The following is a 23,835-nucleotide window of genomic DNA, read 5'->3' on the forward strand; positions in this document are numbered from 1 at the left end:
AGCACACAAAGACCATGTTTCTTGTCCAATGTCAAAGAGTTAGTAAGGTGAGGGACTAGAATTCAAATTCCAGTCCATCTTATTTAAATACCAATGTGGATTTCCAATTATACTATACATTAGCAAACCAAAATCCTGGAGTATATTTCCACAAATCTCTGTTAGTATCACAACTATTACTACAGGAAAAGTTACTTTTTTCCCTAAAAGCTACAAGATCAGGGTTAATTTGCTAAGTATTTTCATTAAACATGTCTTAATGATTTCTCTGGTCTGACATTTTCAAGTATTGCTGTTTTTACCTAAGATAAGAATTAGGTTGGGCCGGGCGTGGTGGCTCACGCCTATAATCCCAGCACTTTGGGAGGCGGAGGTGGGCGGATCAGCTGAGGTCGGGAGTTTGAGACCAGTCTGACCAACCTGGAGAAACCCCGACTCTACTAAAAATACAAAATCAGTGGGCATGGTGGCAAATGCCTGTAATCCCAGCTACTCAGGAGGCTGAGGCAGGGGAATTGCTTGAACCTGGGAGGCAGAGGTTGCGGTGAGCCAAGATCCTGCCATTGCACTACAGCTTAGGCAACAAGGGAGAAACTCCGTCTCAAAAAAAAAAAGGCAACTTCCAAAAACTCTAAGACAAACTGATGAGACCCACACAGAGATACAGAATCAAACTTTTAAAAGACAGAGAGAATCTTGGAAACAGCAAGAGAGAAGCAACTTGTAATGTACAGGGATCCTTAATAAGAATATCACCCAATTTCCCATCAGAAATCTTGAGGCCAGAAGGCAGTGGGATATTATCTAAAGTGCTAAAAGAAAAAAAAAAAGTAAACTGAGAATTCTACATTCCAAAAAACTGTCCTTCAAAACTCAGGAAGAAATTAAAATATCTCCAGAAAAACAAAAGCAGAGGGAATTCATTACTGTAACAAGACCTCCCCTATAAGAAATGTTAAAGAGAGTACTTCAGGTTGAAATGAAAAGAGCTAGACAGTAAAGAAAAGCCACATGAAGACATAAAGATCTCTGGAAAAGATAAATGCCAACGGCAATTTAAAATCCAATAGTACTGTAATTTTGGTTTGTAACTTTACTTTTCACTTTCTACAGAGTTCAAAAGACAAATGCATTAAAACTATTATAAAGACATAATTTGTGATATCAACATAAAGGGGGGACAGACCAATACAGAAGTAGTTTTTGTATGCAACTAGAGTTAAGTTAATATGAATTCAGTAACTTTAGATGTTATATGTAATCCCCAGGTAACCACAAGGAAAAATATACACAAAAGGAAATGAGAAGGGAATCAAAACACACCACTATTAAAAAAAATCAAACAACACAAGAGAGCAGTAATGGAATAAATGTGGGACAAAAAAGCTGTAAGATATAAAAATAGTGAAATGGCAAAAATCTTTCCTTATCAGTAATTACTTTAAATGTAAATAGATCTCCCTAGGCAGAGATTGGCAAAGTAGATTAAAAGGAAATAATCCAACTATAAACTGTCTGTAAACAGAGACTCCCTTTAGGCCATGTGAGGTGGCTCACGCCTCTAATTCCAAGCGGATCGCTTAAGCTCAGGAATTCAAGACCAGTCTGGGCAACATGGTGAAACCAAAAATACAAAAAACTTAGCCAGGCATGGTGCTGCACATCTGTGGAACCAGCTGAAGTGAGAGGATAGCTTGAATTTGGGACACCGAGGTTGCAGTGAGCTGAGATTGTGCCACTGCACTCCAGCTTGGGTGAAAGAGTGAGACTCCGTCTCAAGAAAAAAAGAAAAAAAAAGAAAAAGCAAAAGAGACTCGCTTTAAATTTAAAGACACAAACGGCCGGGCGCGGTGGCTCAAGCCTGTAATCCCAGCACTTTGGGAGGCCGAGACGGGCGGATCACGAGGCCAGGAGATCGAGAGACGATCCCGGCTAACACGGTGAAACCCCGTCTCTACTAAAAAATACAAAAAAACTAGGCCGGGCGCGGTGGCTCAAGCCTGTAATCCCAGCACTTTGGGAGGCCGAGACGGGCGGATCACGAGGTCGGGAGATCGAGACCATCCTGGTTAACACGGTGAAACCCCGTCTCTACTAAAAAAATACAAAAAACTAGCCGGGCGAGGTGGCGGGCACCTGTAGTCCCAGCTACTCGGGAGGCTGAGGCAGGAGAATGGCGTGAACCCGGGAGGCGGAGCTTGCAGTGAGCTGAGATCCGGCCACTGCACTCCAGCCTGGGTGACAGAGCCAGCCTCCATCTCAAAAAAAAAAAAAACTAGCCGGGCGAGGTGGCGGGCGCCTGTAGTCCCAGCTACTCGGGAGGCTGAGGCAGGAGAACGGCGTAAACCCGGGAGGCGGAGCTTGCAGTGAGCTGAGATCCGGCCACTGCACTCCAGCCTGGGTGACAGAGCAAGACTCCGTCTCAAAAAAAAAAAAAGAAAAAAAGACACAAACATATTGAAAGCAAAATGATGGAAAAAGCTCTTCCAAGCAAAAGAGAAGTGCAAGGTTGGCTATCAGACAAAATAGAATTTGAATTGAAAACTGTTATAAAAGACAAAAAGTACATTAAATAAGGCCAGGTACAGTGGCTTAAGCCTGTAATCCTAGCACTTTGGGAGGCTGGAGGCGGGTGGTTTGAGCTCAAGAGTTCAAGATCAGCCTGGGAAAGATGGTGAAACCCCTCTCTACACAAAAATACAAAAATTAGCCAGGTATCGCGGCTTGCACCTGTAGTCCCAGCTACTTGGGGGGCAGACGTGAGAGGATCGCTTGAGCCCAGGAGCAGAGGTTGCAGTGAGCCAAGATTGCACCACTGCGCTCTAGCCTAGGTGACAGAATAAGACCCTGTCTCAACGGAAAAAAAAAAAAAAAAAAAAAAAAGGGCTGGGCGCAGTAGCTCATGCCTGTAATCCCAGCACTTTGGGAGGCTGAGGAGGGCAGATCACAAGGTCAGGAGTTCAAGACCAGCCTGACCAACATGGTGAAAACCCGTCTATACTAAAAATACAAAAATTAGCTGGGCGTGGTGGCAGGCACCTATAGTCCCAGCTACTCGGGAGGCTGAGGCAGGAGACTTGCTTGAACCTGGGAGGTGGAGGTTGTTGCAGCGAGCCGAGATCACATCACTGCACTCCAGCCTGGGCGACAGAGACTCCGTCTCAAAAAAAAAAAAAAAGACATTAAATAATGATAGAAGGGTCAATTAACCAAGAAAATTTAAGATTTATAAACATCAGAGCCCCAAAATACATGAAGCAAACATTGACAACTGAAGTGACAAGGAGATTTGTATAACAATAGTTGCGGACTTCAATAAAGGATAGGATAGCCAGATACAGCATCAATAAGGAAATGGAGGCACTTAACAATGCTATAAACTAACTAGACCTAACAGACACACACAAAGTACTCTAGTCTCCGAGAGCAGAGCATATACTTTTCTCAAGTGCACGTGAGACATTCTCCAAAACAGACCACACCTTAGGCCACAAAACAAGTCTTAATAAATTTTTTTTTTAATCAGAGACAATGTTGCGCTCTGTTTCTCAGGCTGGAATGCAGGGGTGCAATTAGCTCATTGCAGCATCAAACTCCTGGGCTGAAGCAATCCCTCTTACCTCAGGCTCCCAAGAAGCTGGAACCAAAGGTGCACACCACTACACCCAGCTAATTTTTAAAATTTTTTGTAGAGACAGGTTCTCACTATGTTGCCCTGGCTAATCTAAACTCCTGGCCTCACGCAGTCCTCCTTCTTCAGCCTCTCAAAGCACTAAGGTTACAGATATGAGTCACCATGCCTGGCCCATAAATTTTAAAAGACTGTAATCATGGTGATTGATTATCTTTTCCAATCACAATGGAATAAAAGTAGATATCGAGGGCTGGGCGCAGTGGTTCATTCCTGTCCTTTTGAGATTCTGTTTAAAAAAAAAAAAAGAAACTAGAAATCAATAACAGAGGAAATAACGGGAAAACCCACAATATGTAGAAATTAAACAAAACACTCTTGTTTTACTCTGTTTTCACACACTATAAAGAACTACTTGAGGCCGGGAGCAATGGCTCATGCCTGTAATCCCAGCACTTTGGGAGGCCCGGGCAGGCTGATCGCTTGAGAAGTTCAAGACCAGCTGGCCAACATGGTGAAACCAGGTCTCTACTAAAAACACAAAAATTAGCCAGGCGTGGCGGCACGCAGCTGTAATTCCAGCTACTCAGGAGCCTGAGGCAGGAGAATTGCTTGAACCCAGGAAGTGGAGGTTGCAGTGAGCCAAGATTGCTCCACTGCACTCCAGCCTGGGTGACAGAGCAAGACTCTGTCCCTAAACAAAACAAAACAAAACAAAAAAACTACCTGAGACTGGCCAGTTTATGAAGAAAAGAGGTTTAATTTAGTTCTCCATGGCTGGGGAGGTTTCAGAAACTTACAATCATGGCAGAAGGTGAAGGGGAAGCAAGCATGTCTTACCATTGCAGAGTAGGAAGGAGATGTACCACACGTTCAAACCATTAGATCTTGTGAGAACTCACTATCGCGAGAACAGCATGGAGGAAATCCGCCCCCTTGATTCACTCACCTCCCACCACGCCCCTCCCCAGACACATGGGGATTACAACTCAAGATGAGATCTGGGTGGGACATAGAGCCAAATAATACTAACTCTGAAGCAACCATTGAGTCAAAGAAGTCATAAAGGGAAATTAGAAAATATCTTGAGACAAATGAAAATGAAAACAACATACTAAAACTTACGGGATGTAGCAAAAGCAGTAGTAAGAGGGAAAAATATACCTGTAAACACCTCCTTTAAAAAAGAAGAAATGGGCCGGGCGCGGTGGCTCAAGCCTGTAATCCCAGCACTTTGGGAGGCTGAGACAGGCGGATCACGAGGTCAGGAGATCGAGACCATCCTGGCTAACACGGTGAAACCCCGTCTCTACTAAAAAATACAAAAATCTAGCCGGGCGAGGTGGCGGGCGCCTGTAGTCCCAGCTGCTCGGGAGGCTGAGGCAGGAGAATGGCGTAAACCCGGGAGGCGGAGCTTGCAGTGAGCTGAGATCCGGCCACTGCAGTCCAGCCTGGGCAACAGAGCAAGACTCCGTCTCAAAAAAAAAAAAGAAGAAGAAATGGGGCCACATGCAGTGCCCCACGCCTACAATCCCAGCACTTTGGGAGGCCAAGGCAGGCAGATTACTTGAGGTCGGGAGTTCAAGACCAGCCTGGCCAACATGGTGAAAGCCCGTCTCTACTGAAAATACAAAAAAATTAGCCAGGCGTGGTGGCGGGCACCTGTAATCTCAGCTGCTCGGGAGGCTGAGGCAGAAGAATTGCTTTAGCCCAGGCGGCGGGGGTTGTAGTGAGCTGAGATTGTGCTGCTGCACTCCAGCCTGGGTGACAGAGCAAGACTCTGTCTCAAAAAAAAGAAGAAATAGGCCAGGCATAATGGCTCGCACTTGTAATCTCAGTATTTTAGGAGGCTGAGGCGGGTGGATCACCTGAGATCAGGAGTTTGAGACCAGCCTAGCTAACATGATGAAACCCTGTCTCTACTAAAAATACAAAACATTAGCCAGGCATGGTGACATGAGCCTGCAGTCCCAGCTACTCTGGAGGCTGAGGCAGGAGTATCGCTTGAACCCAGAAGCTGGATGGAGATCGCAGTGAGCTGAGATGGCGCCACTGCACTCCAGCTGGGTAACAGAGCAAAACTCCGTCTCAAACAAAAAAGAAACATCTAATCAATAAGCTAACTGCATGCTTATGGAACTAGAAAAACAGCAAACTAAGTCCAAAACTAGTAGAAGGAAAGAAATAATAAAGATTGGAGTTAAGATAAATAAAACATTTTCTTTTTTTTTCTCTTTTTAGAGAGGGTCTCACTCTGTCGTCAAGGCTGGGGACGCTGGCATGATCACAGCTCACTGTAGCCTTGACCTCCAAGGCTTAAGCAATCCTCCCAGCTCAGCCTCCTGAGTAGCTGGGACTACAGGCCCACACCACAACACCAGCTAATTTTTTTATTTTTAGTAGTAGGGTTTCACCATGTTGTCCAGGCTGGTCTCAAACGCCTGAGTTCAAGTGATCTGCCCACCTCAGCCTCCCAAACTGCTGGGATTACAGACGTGAGCCACCATGCCCAGCTGTGCTTGAACTTTTAATGCATTCCCCAAGCCACACAGAGATCAATGGACAAAGGATGGTAACTTACTGTCTCGAAGCACCACCTTTGACCAATCACTGGCTGACCACTAAAAAATTGTAGACACAGGGGTGATCCCTAGGAAACTGGGCTTTACAATTTTTTTAACTGAAAAAAATACAAAAACAACTTTGGAGATAAATCAATGTTAAAAAACTGCAAGGAAAACAATATTCCACAGATTTGGTCCAGGCAAGTTACTAAACAAATCGAACAATCCGATGAGGCATCGTGGCTCATGCCTGTAATCCTAGCACTTTGGGAGGCAGAGGCAGGCAGATCACTTAAGGTCAGGAGTTCATGACTAACCTGGCCAACATGGTGAAACCCATCTCTACTAAAAATACAAAAATTCGCCAGGCGTAGTGGTGTGCGCCTGTAATCCCAGCTACTTGGGAGGCCGAGGCAGGAGTATAGTTTGAACTCGGGAGGTGGAGGTTGCAGTGAGCTGAGTCGTGTCATTGCACTCCAGCCTGGGCAACACAGTAAGACTTTGTCTCAAAAAAAAAAAAAAAAAAAAAAAAAAGAACAACCCCCAATTGGGAGAGGGGGAGGGTGCAAATCTAAAGTTGCTATTTGTATTGTACAAAATGTTTGATTTGATTTTCGGCAAAAAACTGCAAGGCATGCAAAGCAACAAAGAAGTATGACCCATACACAGGGGTATGAAGCAATCAACAGAAACTGTCGTGAGAGGGCCAAATGTTGGACTTAGCAAAGACTTTAAAGCAGTTATTTTATTTATTTATTTATTTTTTTGAGACAGAGTCTCACTCTGTCGCCTGGGCTGGAGTGCAGTGGCCGGATCTCAGCTCACTGCAAGCTCCGCCTCCCGGGTTTATGCCATTCTCCTGCCTCAGTCTCCCGAGTAGCTGGGACTACAGGCGCCCGCCACCTCGCCTGGCTAGTTTTTTGTATTTTTTAGTAGAGACGGGGTTTCACCATGTTAGCCAGGATGGTCTCGATCTCCTGACCTCGTGATCTGCCTGTCTCGGCCTCCCAAAGTGCTGGGATTACAGGCTTGAGCCACCGCACCTGGCCTAAAGCAGTTATTATAAATACATTTTTAAAAGTAGAGAAAGCCAGCCGGGTACAGTGGCTCACGCTTGTAATCCCAGCACTGTAGGAGGCCGAGGTGGGTGGATCATGTGAGCCCAGGAGTTCGAGACGAGCCTGGCCCACACGGTGAAACCCCGGCTCTACTAAAAATACAAAAAATTAGCTGGGCATGGTAGAGGGTGCCTGTAGTCCCACCTATGCAGGAGACTGAGGCAGGAGACAGTGACTCAACAAATAGAGATTATCAAGAAAAAGACGGAAATTGGCCAGGCTTGGTGGCTCACGCCTGTAATCCCAGCACTTTGGGAGGCTGAGACGGGCGGATCACGAGGTCAGGAGATCGAGACCATCCTGGTTAACACGGTGAAACCCCGTCTCTACTACAAAATACAAAAAAAAAAAAACTAGCCGGGCGAGGTGGCGGGCGCTTGTGGTCCCAGCTACTTGGGAGGCTGAGGCAGGAGAATGGCGTAAACCCAGGAGGCGGAGCTTGCAGTGAGCTGAGATCCGGCCACTGCACTCCAGCCTGGGCGACACAGCGAGACTCTGTCTCAAAAAAAAAAAAAGAAAAAGACGGAAATTATAAAAAAGAACCAAATGGAAATTCTGGAGTTAAAAAGTACAATAACTGAATAAAATAATCAGCAAACCTGAGAACAGATCAATAGATATTTCCAATCTGAAAAACTCAAAGGAAAAAACAATATGGAAAAATGAACAGACTCAGATGTGGGATATTATCAAGCATAGACCATTAAGTGCACATAATGGGAGTCTCAGAGAAGAGAAAGAGAAAGGGACAGAATGAATACTTTAAGAAATGATGGTTGACAACTCCCCAAATTCAGTGAAAAACATTTATTTATATATCAAAAAAGATCAATAAACTCCAAGCAGGATAAACACAGATACACATCTAGACAGATCACAGTTAAAATTGTTGAAAATCCAAGACAGAGAAAAATCTCAAAAGCACTAAGAGAAAAATGACTCATCACCCACTAGGGAAACTAGTAAGATTAACAGGTGACTTCTCATCAGAAACAACGGAGGCCAGAAAGCAGTAAGATGACATAGTCAAAGTACTGGCTGGAGAAAATCCTAACAACCAAGAATTCAGTATCTACCAAAAAACACTTTTCCAAAGTGAAGGTAAATAAAGGGAAATAATGACATTCCCAGATAAATGAAGATTCTGAGAATCTGTATAAAGAGCATTGGTAATTATGCAGATAATTACAGAAGAGTATATTATGTATTTTTCTCTTAACCAATTTAAAGGATAACTGTATAAAATAATTATAAGATTGTACTACTGGGTTTTGTTTGTAACATACAAAGATTAATATATATGACAACACAAAAGAGGAAAGGAATGGAATTATATGAGCTAAAAAAAAATGACACCAAACAAAAAAGAGATACAAAAAAATACAAAAAGAAAAAAAATGACACCAAACAGTAACTTGAGTCCATAAGAATAAATGAAGAGTGCCACAAATGATAAATTTATAGGCTAAAATAGTACTCTAAGGCTATTTAATCCCAGCACTCTGGGAGGCCGAGGAGGGTGTTTGCTTGAACCCAGGAGTTGGTGACCAGCCTGGGCAATACGGCAAAAACCTCCCTACAAAAAATTTAAAAATTAGCTGGGCATGGTGGTGTGCACTTGTAGTCCCAGCTACATAGAAGTTTCAGGCAGGAGGATCACTTGAGCCCAAGAGCTCAAGGCTGCAGTGAGGCATGTTTGTACCACTGTACTTAGGCCTGGATGCAGAGTAAGACTCTGTCTCAGAAAAAAAAAAAAAAAAAAGAGAAACACACAAAAAGACACTATACATGTTTTTCACCTTTCTTCTCCTCACTTCTTTAAAAGAGGTAAGACTGTATAAATCAATAGTTGTAACACTGCACTGCTGAAATTACAACATAGACATAATATGTGAGACAATAACAGCACAAAGGGAAGAGCAAATGAAGCCATATTAACAGAACAAAGCTTCTGTATTTTAATGGAATTCAACTAGTTTTTTGTTTTGTTTTTGTTTTCTTTTTCTTTTTTTGGAGACAGAGTCTCGCTCTGTCAACCAGGCTGGAGGAGTGCAGTGGCAAGATCTTGGCTCACTGCAAGTTCCGCCTCCTGGGTTCATGCCATTCTCCCGCCTCAGCCTCCCGACTAGCTGGGACTACAGGCGCCTGCCACCATGCCCCGCTAATTTTTTTGGTACTTTTAGTAAAGATGGGGTTTCACCGTGTTAGCCAGGATGGTCTTGATCTCCTGACCTCATGATCCGCCCACCTCAGCCTCCCAAAGTGCTGGGATTACAGATGTGGGCCACCACGCCCTGCCTCAACTAGTATTTATATAAAGTAGATAGTGATAAATTAAAATGCATACTGTAATCCCTAGATCAATCATTAAAAAAAATAACAAATAGCACAAAAAAGCCAGAAGACTCAATGAAAGAATTTAAATGGTACACTAGAAAATAATCTATTTTGACTAGGCACAGTGGCTCATATCTGTAATCCCAGCACTTCGGGAGGCAGAGGCAAGAAGATTGCTTGGAGCCAGGAGTTCGAGAATAGCCCTGGCAATATTGTGAGACCCTATCCCTACAAAAGGGTAAAAAAATTAGCCGACTGGGCTAGGCCCAGTGGCTCACGCCTGCAATCTCAGCACTTTGGGAGGCCAAGGCAGGTGGATCCCCTGAGGCCGGGAGTTCGAGACAAGCCTAAACAACATGGCAAAACCCCATCTCTACTACAAAAAAAAAAAATACAAAAATTAGGCCAGGCGTGGTGGTTCACGCCTGTAATCCTAGCACTTTGGGAGGCTGAGGCAGGCCGGATCATGAGGTCAGGAGTTCAAGACCAGCCTGGCCAACATGATGAAACCCCGTCTCTACTAAAAATACAAAAATTAGCTGTATATAGTGGCGTGCTCCTGTAATCCCAGCTACTCAGGAGGCTAAGGCAGGAGAATTGCTTGAACCCAGGAGACAGAGGTTGCAGTGAGCAGATATCGCATCACTGCACTCCAGCCTGGGCGACAGAGCAAGACTCCCTCTCAAAAGAACAAACAAGCAAAAAAAATTAGCAGGGCATGGTGGCGGGCGCTTGTAATCCCAGCTACTTGGGAGGCTAAGGCAGGAGAATCGCTTGAACCTGGGAGGCGGAAGTTGCGGTGAGTCAAGATCATGCCACTGCACTCCAGCCTGGGCAACAAGAGCAAAACTTCGTCTCAAAAACCAAACAAAACAGACCGGGCATGGTGGCTCATGCCTGCAATCCCAGCACTTTGGGAGGCTGAGGTGGGCAGATCACAAGGTCAGGAGTTCAACACCAGCTTGGCCAAGATGGTGAAAAACCCTGTCACCACTAAAAATATAAAAAATTACTGGGCGTGGTGGCGGGTGCCTGTAATCCCAGCTACTCGGGAGGTTGAGGCGGAGAACTGCCTGAATCCAGGAGGCGGAAGTTGCAGTGAGCCAAGATCGTGCCATTGCACTCCAGCCTGGGTGACAGAGCAAGACTCCATCTCAAAAACAAAACAAAGCTGGGCGCGGTGGCTGACGCCTGTAATCCCAGCACTTTAGGAGGCTGAGACGGGTGGATCACGAGGTCAGGAGATCCAGACCATCCTGGCTAACACGGTGAAACCCGTCTCTATTAAAAATACAAAACAATTAGCCAGGCATAGTGGCGGGCGCCTGTAGTCCCAGCTACTCGGGAGGCTGAGGCAGGAGAATGGCGTGAACCCAGGAGGCAGAGCTTGCAGTGAGCTGAGATAGCGCCACTGCACTCCAGCCTGGGCGAGTGAGTGAGACACCGTCTCAAAACAAATAAATTAATTAATTAAATAAACAAAACAAAAAATTAGCCGACTGTGGTGATGCAGGCTTGTAGTCCCAGCTATTAAGGAAGCTGAGGTGGGAGAATCACTTGCCCCCAGGAGTTCAACGTTGCAGTGAGCTACGATCACACCACTGCATTCCCGGTCCAGCCTGGGTAATACAGTGAGGCCTTCTCTCAAATAAAGGGGGAATAAAAAAGAAAATAATCTATTTAATAAATATTGCTGGGCATGGTGGCTCACATCTGTAATCTCAGCATTTTGGCAGGCCAAGGTGGGTAGATCGCTTGAGCCCAGGAGTTTGAGACCAGCCTGGGCAACATAACGAAACCCTGTCTCTACAAAAAAATACAAAAATTAGCCAGGGGTGGTGTTGTACACCTGTAGTCCCAGGTACTGGGGAGGCTGAGGTTGGAGGATCACCTGAGCCTGGGGAAGTCGAGGCTGCAGTGAGCCATGATCATACCACTGCACTCCAGCCTGAGTGACAGAGTAAAATCCTGTCTCAAAAAAAATTTTTTGGCCGGGCGCGGTGGCTCAAGCCTGTAATCCCAGCACTTTGGGAGGCCGAGACGGGTGGATCACGAGGTCAGGAGATCGAGACCATCCTGGCTAACACAGTGAAACCCCGTCTCTACTAAAAAATACAAAAAAACTAGCCGGGCGAGGTGGCGGGCGCCTGTAGTCCCAGCTACTCGGGAGGCTGAGGCAGGAGAATGGCCTGAACCCGGGAGGCGGAGCTTGCAGTGAGCTGAGATCCGGCCACTGCACTCCAGCAAGGGGGACAGAGTGAGACTCCGTCTCAAAAAAAAAAAAAAAAAAAAAATTTTTTTTAATTAAATAAATAAATACCAACCACAGGCTGACAACTCCCCAATCTGCCCCCAGTCTACCCTTTTCTGAAATTCAAGTGCACTTCTGACATTGACACTTAGACATCCAATGGTTATCTTAAATGTAACATATCCAGCAGAAACTCATCTTGTCCCCATAGCCTGCTCTATCCATACAGTCTTTCCCATCACTGTAACTGACAACATCCTTTCAGCTGCTCAGGCCAGAAACTTTGGAGTCATCCTTGAGTCTTCCCTCTCACACCCTCAGATTCAATCCATCAGTGAATGCTGTTGCCTCTACCTCCAGAAAGACTTCTTACCACCTCCACTGCTATTATCCTAGTCAAAGCTACACTCATCTCTCACCTGGGTAACAACAAGAGTCTCCCGATTAGTCTCCCAGCTTCTGCTCTTCCCCTTATATGCACACAGTCTATTCTCAAGCAGCAGCCAGCTTGATCCTTTTTAAAAACATTAGTCAGATCACTTTTCCTCCACTCAGAACTCTCTAATGGCTCCCATCACACTTTGTGGAAAAGCCCAAGTCTTCAACTGGCTTTCTAGTTGTTCCTCAAGCTTACAGGCATGTGCCCAACCCTAAGCATTTGTATTGGCTGTTCACTCTGCTTAAAAAGCTCTTCCCACAGATATCCTATGGCTCACTCTCATTTCAAGTCAAGTCTTTGTTCAAATGTCACTTTCTCAATAAGGTCTTCACTGACTATCTTATTTAAAATTTCAATCCCCACCCCCACCCCACCCCTACTTCTTTATTCCCACAATACTTAGCAACTTCTAATATAATATGTAACTATGGTTTTTAATTTGTTTCTTGTCTCTCTCTACCACTAGAATATATGCTACATGAGGAGAGAGATTTTATTACTCTATCTCCCATACCTAGAACATAGTAATAAGCACTCAATAAATATTTACGAAACTAGTGAAGAAAATAAAAAGAAAAGCGAAACTGACTTCAATTTTCTTCTGAAATCTCTATTTTTAAAATCGTTCAGCACATATAACAATAAAGTTAGAAAGCATGCAAAAGTTGAAACTATTTCTTACCAAAGTCCATTCTATCTTTTTGGTTTCTCTGAAGCAAACCCAAAAGGAGATTAGCCAAATAAGGTGATGTTTCTCTGGGAATACTGGGGGAAAGGAAAAACACAACCACCTAAGTGATAAGTTTATATATATAAACAACATTAATTTTTGCCTTCCATATAGTAAACTAAAACATATATGTGGTTTCACAAATACCAATACATTTATACCAAGAAGACCATGTAAGAGTCATCTAAAGAAGGAAAAAAAAGCACTAAACTGCCTTTGAGAAACAGCATCAAATTGAGAAGATTCCTGTACTGTGCTTGTTGTTATTTGAGTATCTGCAGGAGTAAGGCACCTCACAAGCCCAATGTTGAGTTTTACCATAACTTCAATCTTGTACTAATAGTTGCTATAATGTTCTGTATTACAAAATAGCCACCTCCATTTCCGTCTGGAAAAGGGCAGCACTTAAACACAAGTGAGAACTAATACAACTTCCTAACATCCAATATGAAAACAACAAGCAATAGGAAAATGAGTGAAGTAATAGAAGTACACAATTCAAAGAATAAGAATTACAAAAATATATTAAACAGGCTGGGCACGGTGTCTTACGTCTGTAATCCCAGCACTTTGAGAGGCCAAGGTGGGTGGATCACTTGAGGTCAGGAGTTCAAGACCAGCCTGAACAACATAGTGAAATCCTGTCTCCACTAAAAATACAAAAATTAGCCGGGCGTGGTAGCCTGCCTGTAGTCCCAGCTACCTGGGAGGCTGAGGCAGGAAAATGGCTTGAAACCGGGAGGTGGACATTGCAGTGAGCCAAGATCATGCCATTGCACTCCAGCCTGGCAATAGAACAAGACTCTATCTCAAAAAAAAAAAAAGAAAGAAAGAAAAAGAAAAAGATTAAACAAATACAAGCCGGGCGCGGTGGCTCACGCCTGTAATCCCAGCACTTTGGGAGGCCGAGGCGGGCGCATCACAAGGTCAGGAGATCGAGACCACGGTGAAACCCCGTCTCTACTAAAAATACAAAAAATTAGCCGGGCGCGGTTGTGGGCGCCTGTAGTCCCAGCTACTCGGGAGGCTGAGGCAGGAGAATGGCGTGAACCCGGGAGGCGGAGCTTGCAGTGAGCCGAGATCGCGCCACTGCACTCCAGCCTGGGTGACAGAGCGAGACTCCGTCTCAAAAAAAAAAAAAAAAAAAAAACACAAATACAAAGGAGCCAAACTCACTAATGAAGAGAACGATCCAAATTAAATTAATAGCTAACTGGTCCTCATGCATTTGTGCAGCATCAAATCCGCTAACATTCTGTGTTGGTAAAAATGAGGGAAAAGGGGCAGTCTTCTATCTTGCTGTATTCACTGGGATAGCCTATTTGGAAAGTGCATCTTTTGGTCTGACAATTCCATTTCTAGAAGTCCAAACTAACAAAATGCACACATACACAAAGGTGTACACACACACACAAACACACACACACACACACTTCACTAGAGCCTGTTTGTAGTGACCAAAAAATGAAAACAGGGATCTGATTAAATAAAGTAATGTACATCTATGGGACTCTCTGTGGCATTTAAAAGCATACAGTGGCAGGTGCAGTTGTGCCCTGGGTCACCAAGATGTCGTTCCCAAAGTATACTCCATCGCGCCTGGCCACTCTGCCCCCAACCCTCGACCCAGCCAAATACGACATATCTCCAGAAACCCGACGGGCGCAAGTCGAGCCGTTGGCCATAAGAGTTCGGCTGAAACAAGAGTACCTGCTTCAGTACAATCACCCCAACTGCAGAGGGCTCATCGAAGATCCTGCCTTGATTCGTTGGACCTATGCAAGATCAGCAAATGTCTATCCTAATTTCAGACCCACTCCTAAAAACTCACTCTTGGGAGCTCTGTGTGGACTTGGACCCCTCTCCTTCTGCTATTATGTTTTCAAAACTGACAGGGATAGGAAAGAAAAGCTTATCCGGGAAGGAAAATTGGGTCAGACATTTAATCTCTCATGTTAAGTCTGTCGATGACTATATGTACTCCTGCCTAAATAGCCTATTAATCATCTAAAAAAAAAAAAAAAGCATACAGTTGGCCAGGTATGGTGGCTCACACCTATAATCCCAGCACTTTAGGAGGCCAAGGTGGGAGGATCACTTGAGGTCAGGAGTTCAAGACCAGCCTGGCCAACATGGTGAAACCCCGTCTCTAATAATAAAAAAAAAAATACAAAAATTAGCCCGGTGTGGTGGCGGGCACCTACAGTCCCAGCTACTAGGGAGGCTGAGGCAGGAGAATTGCTTGAACTAGGGAGGCGGAGGTTGCAGTGAGCCTAGATCGTGCCACTGCACTCCAGCCTGGGAGACAGAGCAAGACTCTGTCTCAAAATAAAAAAGCATACAGTGGCTTTCCACATCCTGTTGAGGAACATCATCTGTGATGTACTACAAAGTAAAAAACAAAAGGATACTGCAAACAACTCACAAAATATGATGTAATTTGTCTTAAACTATGTGTGTGTATAAATACATACATAAACAAGCACTCATCTCAAGATACAAGTTCAAGAGAAAACAAAAGGAAAACAAGCACTCAAACATGTATAAAGAATTCCCACAAAAACTATGTAGAAAGAGATACAGCAAACTCTTGTTACCCCTAAAGAAGAGAGCAAAGCTGTGGGGAATTCACTTTCTACTTTCCGTGTATCTATTCTGTCCACATTACCCTCCCCACAAGGAACACATGTAACTTCCGTATCTTTTTCTTTCAAATTTACATTTACATTTTAAAAGAGAAAGAAAAGAGTACAGTACTACACAGACACCTATGATGTGCCAGCAATTTTCCAATTTGCTATAACAAATGCTTTCACATTATCAACTGAAAAAGAATTCAAAAATGAGAATACATAAAACACAAACAGTTCAAATAAACAACACTGTGTTCACAAATAGTAAAACCCAGTGTAATCTAAACACATACCTAGGCATTAAGCTCCTGTTTTTTTCATAAAACATCCTTAAGTCTTGAGGACTATTGGCCTATTAAAAAAAAAAAGGTTTAATTTCCTAAACAATGGGGGCAAAACTTCCAAATCATATGATTGACGCTCATATTCTTTTTTTTAACGGATTGAGGGAGTGGGAGTTTCAAGGAAGGGATTCAGAGGAAAGGAGGGAAAGTATGAGGGAGGAGGAAAGGAAAGAGAGATGATGCTCATATTCTTGCTACAGAACATAGATTCTCAACTTGAAAGCCATGGATTGCTGAAGGAGCCATAACTGGTCATTAGAAAGTCATAAAACAAAGTCATATGACATTGTGTGAAAATTCTGTACATCTGAGTATAATGTACCTTTTCTGAGGTAGCTTTTCTGAGGTCAGACTCTCAGAGGAGCCTGAAACTTAGAATAGATTAAGGGTCACTATTCCGAAGGTTACATGGCCTGCCCAATAAGTACGTTATTGTTGGGTAAAATTCAGGTGTACTTTACCTTAGGACCCTAAAGGAATTCAAAGAAAAGAACTATGTATACTGCTACTATGCAGTCTCTCCACAGCAACAAGTAGCTGATAACAAAAACTGCTTAAATGTAGAAGCCTCCTCTACAATGCAAACTAGACTAAGAAATTAAAAGTGTTTAACCTGGCTGTGTCACTAATTTTCTTAATACTATCTTAGGCAAATATTTTCATTTTGTTCCAGTTTTCAAATTCAAAGATCTTCTTTATGATATAAGAAATTATAACATGACAATATGAACTCAAGAGAAATCATCGTGATTATACTCTACAGGGTCACTTTTTGACAGGATGTTGGGGGAGAGGAGAAGACAGACCCATAATAATTTCCATAAAGCATATATAATTACCTCCCTCTCACCTAGCAGTGTCAGGAATAGAGAGCTAGAGATGGTTTCCAGAGATCTCCCCAGACAGCCCCAGCCCTCATGTGGATTCCAGGATCTCAAAACCAGGCTAACCAGGAAGCTGTGGTGTCACCATTCACACCCATTTCCCATCAGGCTGTTAGCCCTGATCCCAACATACAACAGACTGCATGCCCAGTTCAACTACAAAGGGCAAGCAGATAAAAGGGGAAAACCAAAAGATGTTCTGACTCACTAAAGCAGTTTTTGCCTATAAAAGAATCAAAGTAAGTCACAGAGGAGCCAAAAACACTGCTTTCAAAGTATTCTTCATTTTACAAATCAAACGCAACTATAAAATGACAAGATTCCAAAACTGAGGACATAAGAAAAAAGTCAGCCTACCTGAAAAGGTGGTTTTCCAACTAGGCATTGGTATATCACTGTTCCTATGCTCCACAAGTCAGCCTTAGCATCATAATGTTGAGACATAATAACCTCAGGAGCCTGGGGACAGAGAAATTTAAGGGGCATGCAGTATTTACATAATTAATATGCACATATTAACTGGTAAAGGTGACACTCCTAACAAACTACCAGAATAAAACAACACCCTGTGATAGTTCTCTAATCAAATAAGGCAATGAACTTACAACATATTATCATATATTGAGATTTACTAGTAAATCTCAAAATCAATGTTGCATGAAAAGGAGCAAGTTATAGAAACAAATGTTTCAACTGATTATAATGGACACATGAAGTACAATGAGAGGACCAAAATAATAACAAAGAAAAATACACACCATAGGACATGGTGTATAAAATACATACCATAGGACAGAGGTTCCCTCAGGTGTGTGAAAGGAGCAGAGGAGGAAATGGAATCAGGGAGAAGTACAAAAGGAACCTGGGCTGTCTCCAACATACATACATAAATATATATATATATATATATATATATATATATTTTTTTTTTTTTTTTTTTGAGAACAAGTCTCCCTGTGTCACCCAGGCTGGAGCGCAGCGCCACGATCTCGGCTCACTGCAACCTCCACCTCCTGGGTTCAAGCGATTTTCCTGCCTCAGCCTCCCGAGTAGCTGGGATTACATGCGCCTGTCACCACACCCAGCTAATTTTTTGTATTTTTAGTAGAGACGGGGTTTCACCATGTTGGCCAGGCTGGTCTCGAACTCCTGACCTTATGATCCTCCCACCTCGGCCTCCCAAACTGCTGGGATTACAGGCATGAGCCACCATGCCCAGCCTATTTTATTTCTTTCAAAAACAAGATCAAGACAAACATGGCAAAATGCTAACTTTGTGAAATATGGATGGTGGGTACATAGGAGTTTGCTATATTATTCCCTATGTTTTTTGTAATCTGAACACTTCTACAGTAATAAAAACTATGATGCAAAACCCCACACAATAATAAAAATTGTCCTAAAAGCAAAACCATTTATCTGCTGCTTTGTTACAGGTATTTTCCCACCTCTCATCAAATTTTGCTTTTTAAATATACCATTAATCAGGACAAATACTAAACAGAAATGGAAAACATACTTAAAGATAGTTTTATTTCCCACATGTAACATTTCAACTTTAATTCTTTTTGGAAATGGGGTCTTGCTGTGTTCACAGGCTGGCCATGAACTCCTGGGCTTCAGAAGTCCTCCTGCCTCAGTCTCCCAAGTGGTTGGGACCAAAGGCATGCATCACTACATCCAGCTCAGACACAACATTTTTATTTATTTTCCCTACTAAATTTCTTATTAAGTCAATTTCCTTTAATAATCAGCCAAAACACTCTAACCTCAAGGCTAAACTAATTTTATACTCAAGAAGTACAAAGTAATTTTAAAATTTATATTTTTTATAAATTTAAAATATATAAAATGTATTATATATAAGCAGTGAAATTATGATTGACAGTAAATCTGATAAAATTTTTTTTGAAATTTGATTAATAGTTCAAAGTTGATTTTAGTTTAGAGAAATTCTGAATTTAATATAAACCCATTTTAAACTTAGAACTGAAATAGGTACATTTCACATAATTCTGAAGCTCTAGAATTAAGGTATTTCCAGACTTAACACTGCACATTAGTTTAGAAGTTTCATAACCTAACCCTATAATACATGATGATATCTATATGAGAGGATAAAGGGGAAAGCTGAGGTATTTCAGCTTTGAGTGTGAGGCTAATAGAAAAAACATCTACAATATAGGATCCTGTCAAGAGAGTTAACATGCAAAAGATGAGCACATCCTACAGCTGAAGAAGTGCTCCCATAAGGTGTTTTTTAAGCATTCCTACTTTTATAGTTCACTATGCTAAGGCAAAAGATTTCTGTATTATAGCATTATCAGTAATATAATTAACATTAGTAATAACAACTTGGACTATATGTAAAATCACATCTTATTTGGAAGCAAGCATTATATTTAAATTCCAATGCTTATGGAGCCACACTTTAAACACACAAGGATGCAAACACTCACTCACCATGTACATGGGGGATCCACACAGTGTTGCAGCCATCATGTTACTATGTAGGTAACGAGCAAAACCAAAATCCGCTATTTCACAAAATAGAAAGTAAAAAATCAAATTATATCTTCGCTCATACCTAACATACATCATATGATTCTTCAAGACACAAGAAGGCATAAAGGACTGTGAAAAATAAACAGCTTACTGAATATCACTGTCCACCAAAGAAAAAACTAGCTACCTCAATTTCAACAAGCTAAAAATAGTAGTAATCATCAACTGTACAAGTCACTCCACTGCCAGATTTGTAACCAAGGTGCATGAAACTTTGCAAGTGAAAATACTAATTATAGTAAGTAGCTCATTAATACAGTTTTCATTAAATATCAATACCAGATACAGAATGTAAACAATTATGCTTTTATTGTTTCAAATAATTTTGAGGTACTGCTAAAAAAAAAAAAAAACTGCCAAGGGCTAAACCAGATGGTCTCTGAGATCCCTATGTCAAAAGCCTAGGAACTGTAAAGAATCAGGGTTATGGCTGGGCGTGGCGGCTCATGCCCATAATCCCAGCACTTTGGGAGGCCAAGGTAGGCAGATCACCTGAGGTCAGGAGTTTGAGACCAGCCTGGCCAACATGGTGAAACCCCGTCTCTACTAACAAAATATATACAGGCCGGGCACGGTGGCTCAAGCCTGTAATCCCAGCACTTTGGGAGGCCGAGATGGGCGGATCATGAGGTCAGGAGATCGAGACCATCCTAGCTAACACGGTGAAACCCCGTCTCTACTAAATACAAAAAACTAGCCAGGTGAGGCGGCGGGCGCCTGTAGTCCCAGCTACTCGGGAGGCTGAGGCAGGAGAATGGCGTAAACCTGGGAGGCGGAGCTTGCTGTGAGCTGAGATCCGGCCACTGCACTCCAGCCTGGGTGACAGAGCGAGACTCCGTCTCAAAAAAAAAAAAAATATATATATATATATATATGTACAAAAAAAAAATGAGCTGGGTGTGGTGGAACATGCCAGCTACTTGCGCATCCCAGCTACTTGGGAGGCTGAGGCAGGAGAATCCCCTGAACCTGGGAGGCGGAGGTTGTAGTGAGCCGAGATCGTGCCTCACTCCAGCCTGGGTGACAGAATGAGACTCCACCTCAAAGAAAAAAAAAGAAACAGGGTTATTAATTTGCTGCCAGTAACCACACCACATCAATTTTCCTCTCGAGAGACACAGGTATTCATATTTAGAGCTCCTGATGAGGGCCTGTCAGCATCGTCTGAGACTTAGCAGACACTGTCAATAATGTAAAGGATTCACCTAAGAGAACTTCACGATGTCAATAAAAATACCAAAATTGCATCAATAAAATCCATCATTTAGCCAGGTGTGGTGGCTCACACCTGTAATCCCAGCACTTTCAGAGGCTGAGGCGGGCAGATCACCTGAGGTTAGGAGTTCAAGACCAGCCTGGCCAACACAGTGAAACCCTGTCTCTACTAAAAATACAAAATTCAGCTAGGCGTAGTGGTGCATGCCTGTAATCCCAGTTACTCAGGAGGCTGAGGCAGGAGAATCACTCAAACCCAGGAGGCGTAGGTTGCAGTGAGCCGAGATCGTCCCACTACACTCCAGTCTGGGCAACAGAGCAAGACTCCATCTCAAAAAAAAAAATTCATCATTCAACAAAGCTAAAGTTGTCTAAAAATAGTTTCAAAAATGTCCTTTCCATAACACAATACACGGCCATTTACCTATTTTGATGCGAATACCACTGACACTTGATTTTCTGCGATTAGCATAGGACAGCAAGATGTTCTGTGGTTTGAGATCTCTGTGGATGATTCCTTTGCTGTGCAGGATTCGCATGGCAGCAGCAATCTGATGCAGAAACACTCTGATGGTATCTTCACTGAGAGTTCCTTTTGCTGGTACAAAAGGAGTCACGTAAATATTTAAGCACAAAAAATCAAATACCATCTGCATATTCCATCAACAGGATTGGGTTGTGAAGGACAGCATGAAGGGAATAAGGAATTTGGATTCACATTTATTCATTTTTAACTTTAATAATTGGCGTTTATGAAGAGATACAAGATTTCTCAAAACTTGTAGTCAACCTGTTGTAAAGAGAACTGATGGGCACTTTCATCTTGTTTCACCTGTGTGTTTTGCCTTTTCCCTTCATGTTTTTACTGCTGATGGTGCCCACATGACTCTGAACACCATAGGTACTCAATAAATACGAATGTCCTTTACAAGCCAAAAGCTAAGTTCCCCTTCATATTAGTCAAATATCTGGAATAAGTGTCCATATTTAATTCCAACCATTATGTGAGCACAAGTTACAAACAAGCAAAATCTTTGACCAGAGGGACCTGGACACTACTGCTACCTGTACCTGTGAGGCATCTGTGTTACTGCATCTACTCTGTCCTTTTATCTCCCATATCCCCCATTCCACTAGAATCTCTTTCACAACTAAAGATACCTAAGAATAAATGTTTTAACCTATTTCACCACTATAAAGAGGTGATATGAACATTATTTGAAAGTAGCGAGTCATTATTCAGTAAATTTTTTTTTTTTTGAGACAGAGTTTCACTCTGCCCCCAGGCTGGAGTGCAGCGGCACAATCTCGGCTTACTGCAAGCTCCGCCTCCTGGGTTCAAGAGATTCTCCTGCTTCAGCCTCCTGAGTAGCTGGGACTACAGGCATGATTCACCATGTCCAACTAATTTTTCTATTTTTGTAGAGACAGGGTTTTGCCATGTTGGCCAGGCTGGTCTTGAACTCCTGACCTAAGTGATCCATTCGCCTCGGCCACCCACAGTGCTGTGATTACAGTGAGAAACATTGTGACCAGCCTATTCAGTAAATTCTACAGTATTTCTGTGTATGCCTGAGCATGTTGTGGTTAACAGCTTGATTTGGAGTCTGGCTGCCTTTGTTCAACTCCCAGGTCTTCCACTGAATGTGTTACCCTAAAAGCCGATCCCTCTGTGCCCACCTTCCTCATGTATAAAAGTTGATGAGACTACATGAGGTTGACATGATGATTAAATAAAACCCATTTAATAATGAAAACTTCTGCTCGTTTCAGCAGCACATATAATAAAACTGGTACAGAGAAGATTAGCAAAAAAAAATTTACATTAAAAAGAAGCCAGGCGCGGTGGCTCACGCCTGTAATCCCAGCACTTTGGGAGGGCGAGGCAGGAGGATCACGAGGTCAGGAGATTGAGACCACCCCGGCTAACGCAGTGAAACCCCGTCTCTACTAAAAATACAAAAATATTAGCCGGGCTTGGTGGCAGGCGCCTGTAGTCCCAGCTTCTCGGGAGGCTGAGGCAGGAGAATGGCGTGAACCCGGGAGGCGGAGTTTGCAGCGAGCTGAGATCGTGCCTCTGCACTCCAGCCTGGGTGACAGAGCAAGATTCCATCTCAAAAAAAAAAAAAAAAAGAAAACAAAACAATTATGAAATCTTTAGAAAAGGGCTTTGCACATAATATTTCAATGTAGTAAGTATGCAAATGGCCGGGCGCGGTGGCTCAAGCCTGTAATCCCAGCACTTTGGGAGGCTGAGATGGGCGGATCACGAGGTCAGGAGATCGAGACCATCCTGGCTAACATGGTGAAACCCCGTCTCTACTAAAAAATACAAAAAAAACTAGCCGGGCGAGGTGGCGGGCGCCTGTAGTCCCAGCTACTCGGGAGGCTGAGGCAGGAGAATGGCATAAACCCGGGAGGCGGAGCTTGCAGTGAGCTGAGATCCGGCCACTGCACTCCAGCCTGGGCCACAGAGCAAGACTCCCTCTCAAAAAAAAAAAAAAAGTATATAAATAAGCTTATTACAATGAGTCTAAAAGTCACAAGTGTAATTCCTTACCTCCACTGAGGATTTAGTATCCGTGTACCTATTTAAATTATTTGTGATGCATGTCTGTCCATGTAATTCTTAGAATATGTTCTATATAACCTTTCCATTTGTAAATAAGAGAGAAATAACATTAATACTTGGAACAAGTGAAATATTATGGTTTTAAAATCATTTTAATGACCTGTCAAGTTTTACATGTCCTTAACATCTTCAAATAAAATAAAACTTTATGATTTAAAAATTACCAAATATGGCCCAGTGTGTGGCTCATGCCTGTAATCCCAGCACTTTGGGAGGCCATGGCAGATGGATTGCTTGAGCCCAGGAGTTTGAGACCAGCCTAGGCAACATGGTAAGACTCTGCCTCTACAAAAAAATTAAAAATTAAGGCTGGGTATGGTGGCTCACACCTGTAACCCCAGCACTTTGGGAGGCCAACGTGAGCGAATCACCTGAGCTCAGGAGTCTGAGACCACCCTGGGTAACATGATGAAAACCCACCTCTACTAAAATGCAAAAAATTAACCAGGCATGGTGGCACACGTCTACAGTCCAGCTACTTGGGAGGCTGAG

General features: G+C 43.0%; 1 protein-coding gene and 1 pseudogene across 20 annotated transcripts in view; one reads left to right on the forward strand and one right to left on the reverse strand.

Annotated features, from left to right (window-relative positions):
- ULK2 (unc-51 like autophagy activating kinase 2) overlaps window positions 1–23,835 on the reverse strand; it is a 105,448-nt gene that overhangs the window by 57,985 nt on the left and 23,628 nt on the right. For all 20 annotated transcript variants that reach the window (XR_012425366.1, XR_012425362.1, XR_012425364.1 and 17 more), the window contains 5 exons: window positions 21,136–21,309; window positions 19,395–19,468; window positions 17,289–17,390; window positions 15,997–16,055; window positions 13,023–13,105 (listed from right to left, as the gene is read on the reverse strand). Coding sequence is in view for 9 of the 20 variants with exons in the window: in XM_074018811.1 (XP_073874912.1) it covers window positions 13,023–13,105; window positions 15,997–16,055; window positions 17,289–17,390; window positions 19,395–19,468; window positions 21,136–21,309 (492 nt within the window). In the remaining 11 variants the exon portion in view is untranslated. The remainder of the gene's footprint in view (window positions 1–13,022; window positions 13,106–15,996; window positions 16,056–17,288; window positions 17,391–19,394; window positions 19,469–21,135; window positions 21,310–23,835) is intronic.
- LOC102140432 (NADH dehydrogenase [ubiquinone] 1 beta subcomplex subunit 4 pseudogene) lies at window positions 14,640–15,029 on the forward strand (annotated as a pseudogene).

The sequence above is a fragment of the Macaca fascicularis genome, chromosome 16 (assembly GCF_037993035.2).
Source record: "Macaca fascicularis isolate 582-1 chromosome 16, T2T-MFA8v1.1".
NCBI lineage: Eukaryota > Metazoa > Chordata > Mammalia > Primates > Cercopithecidae > Macaca > Macaca fascicularis.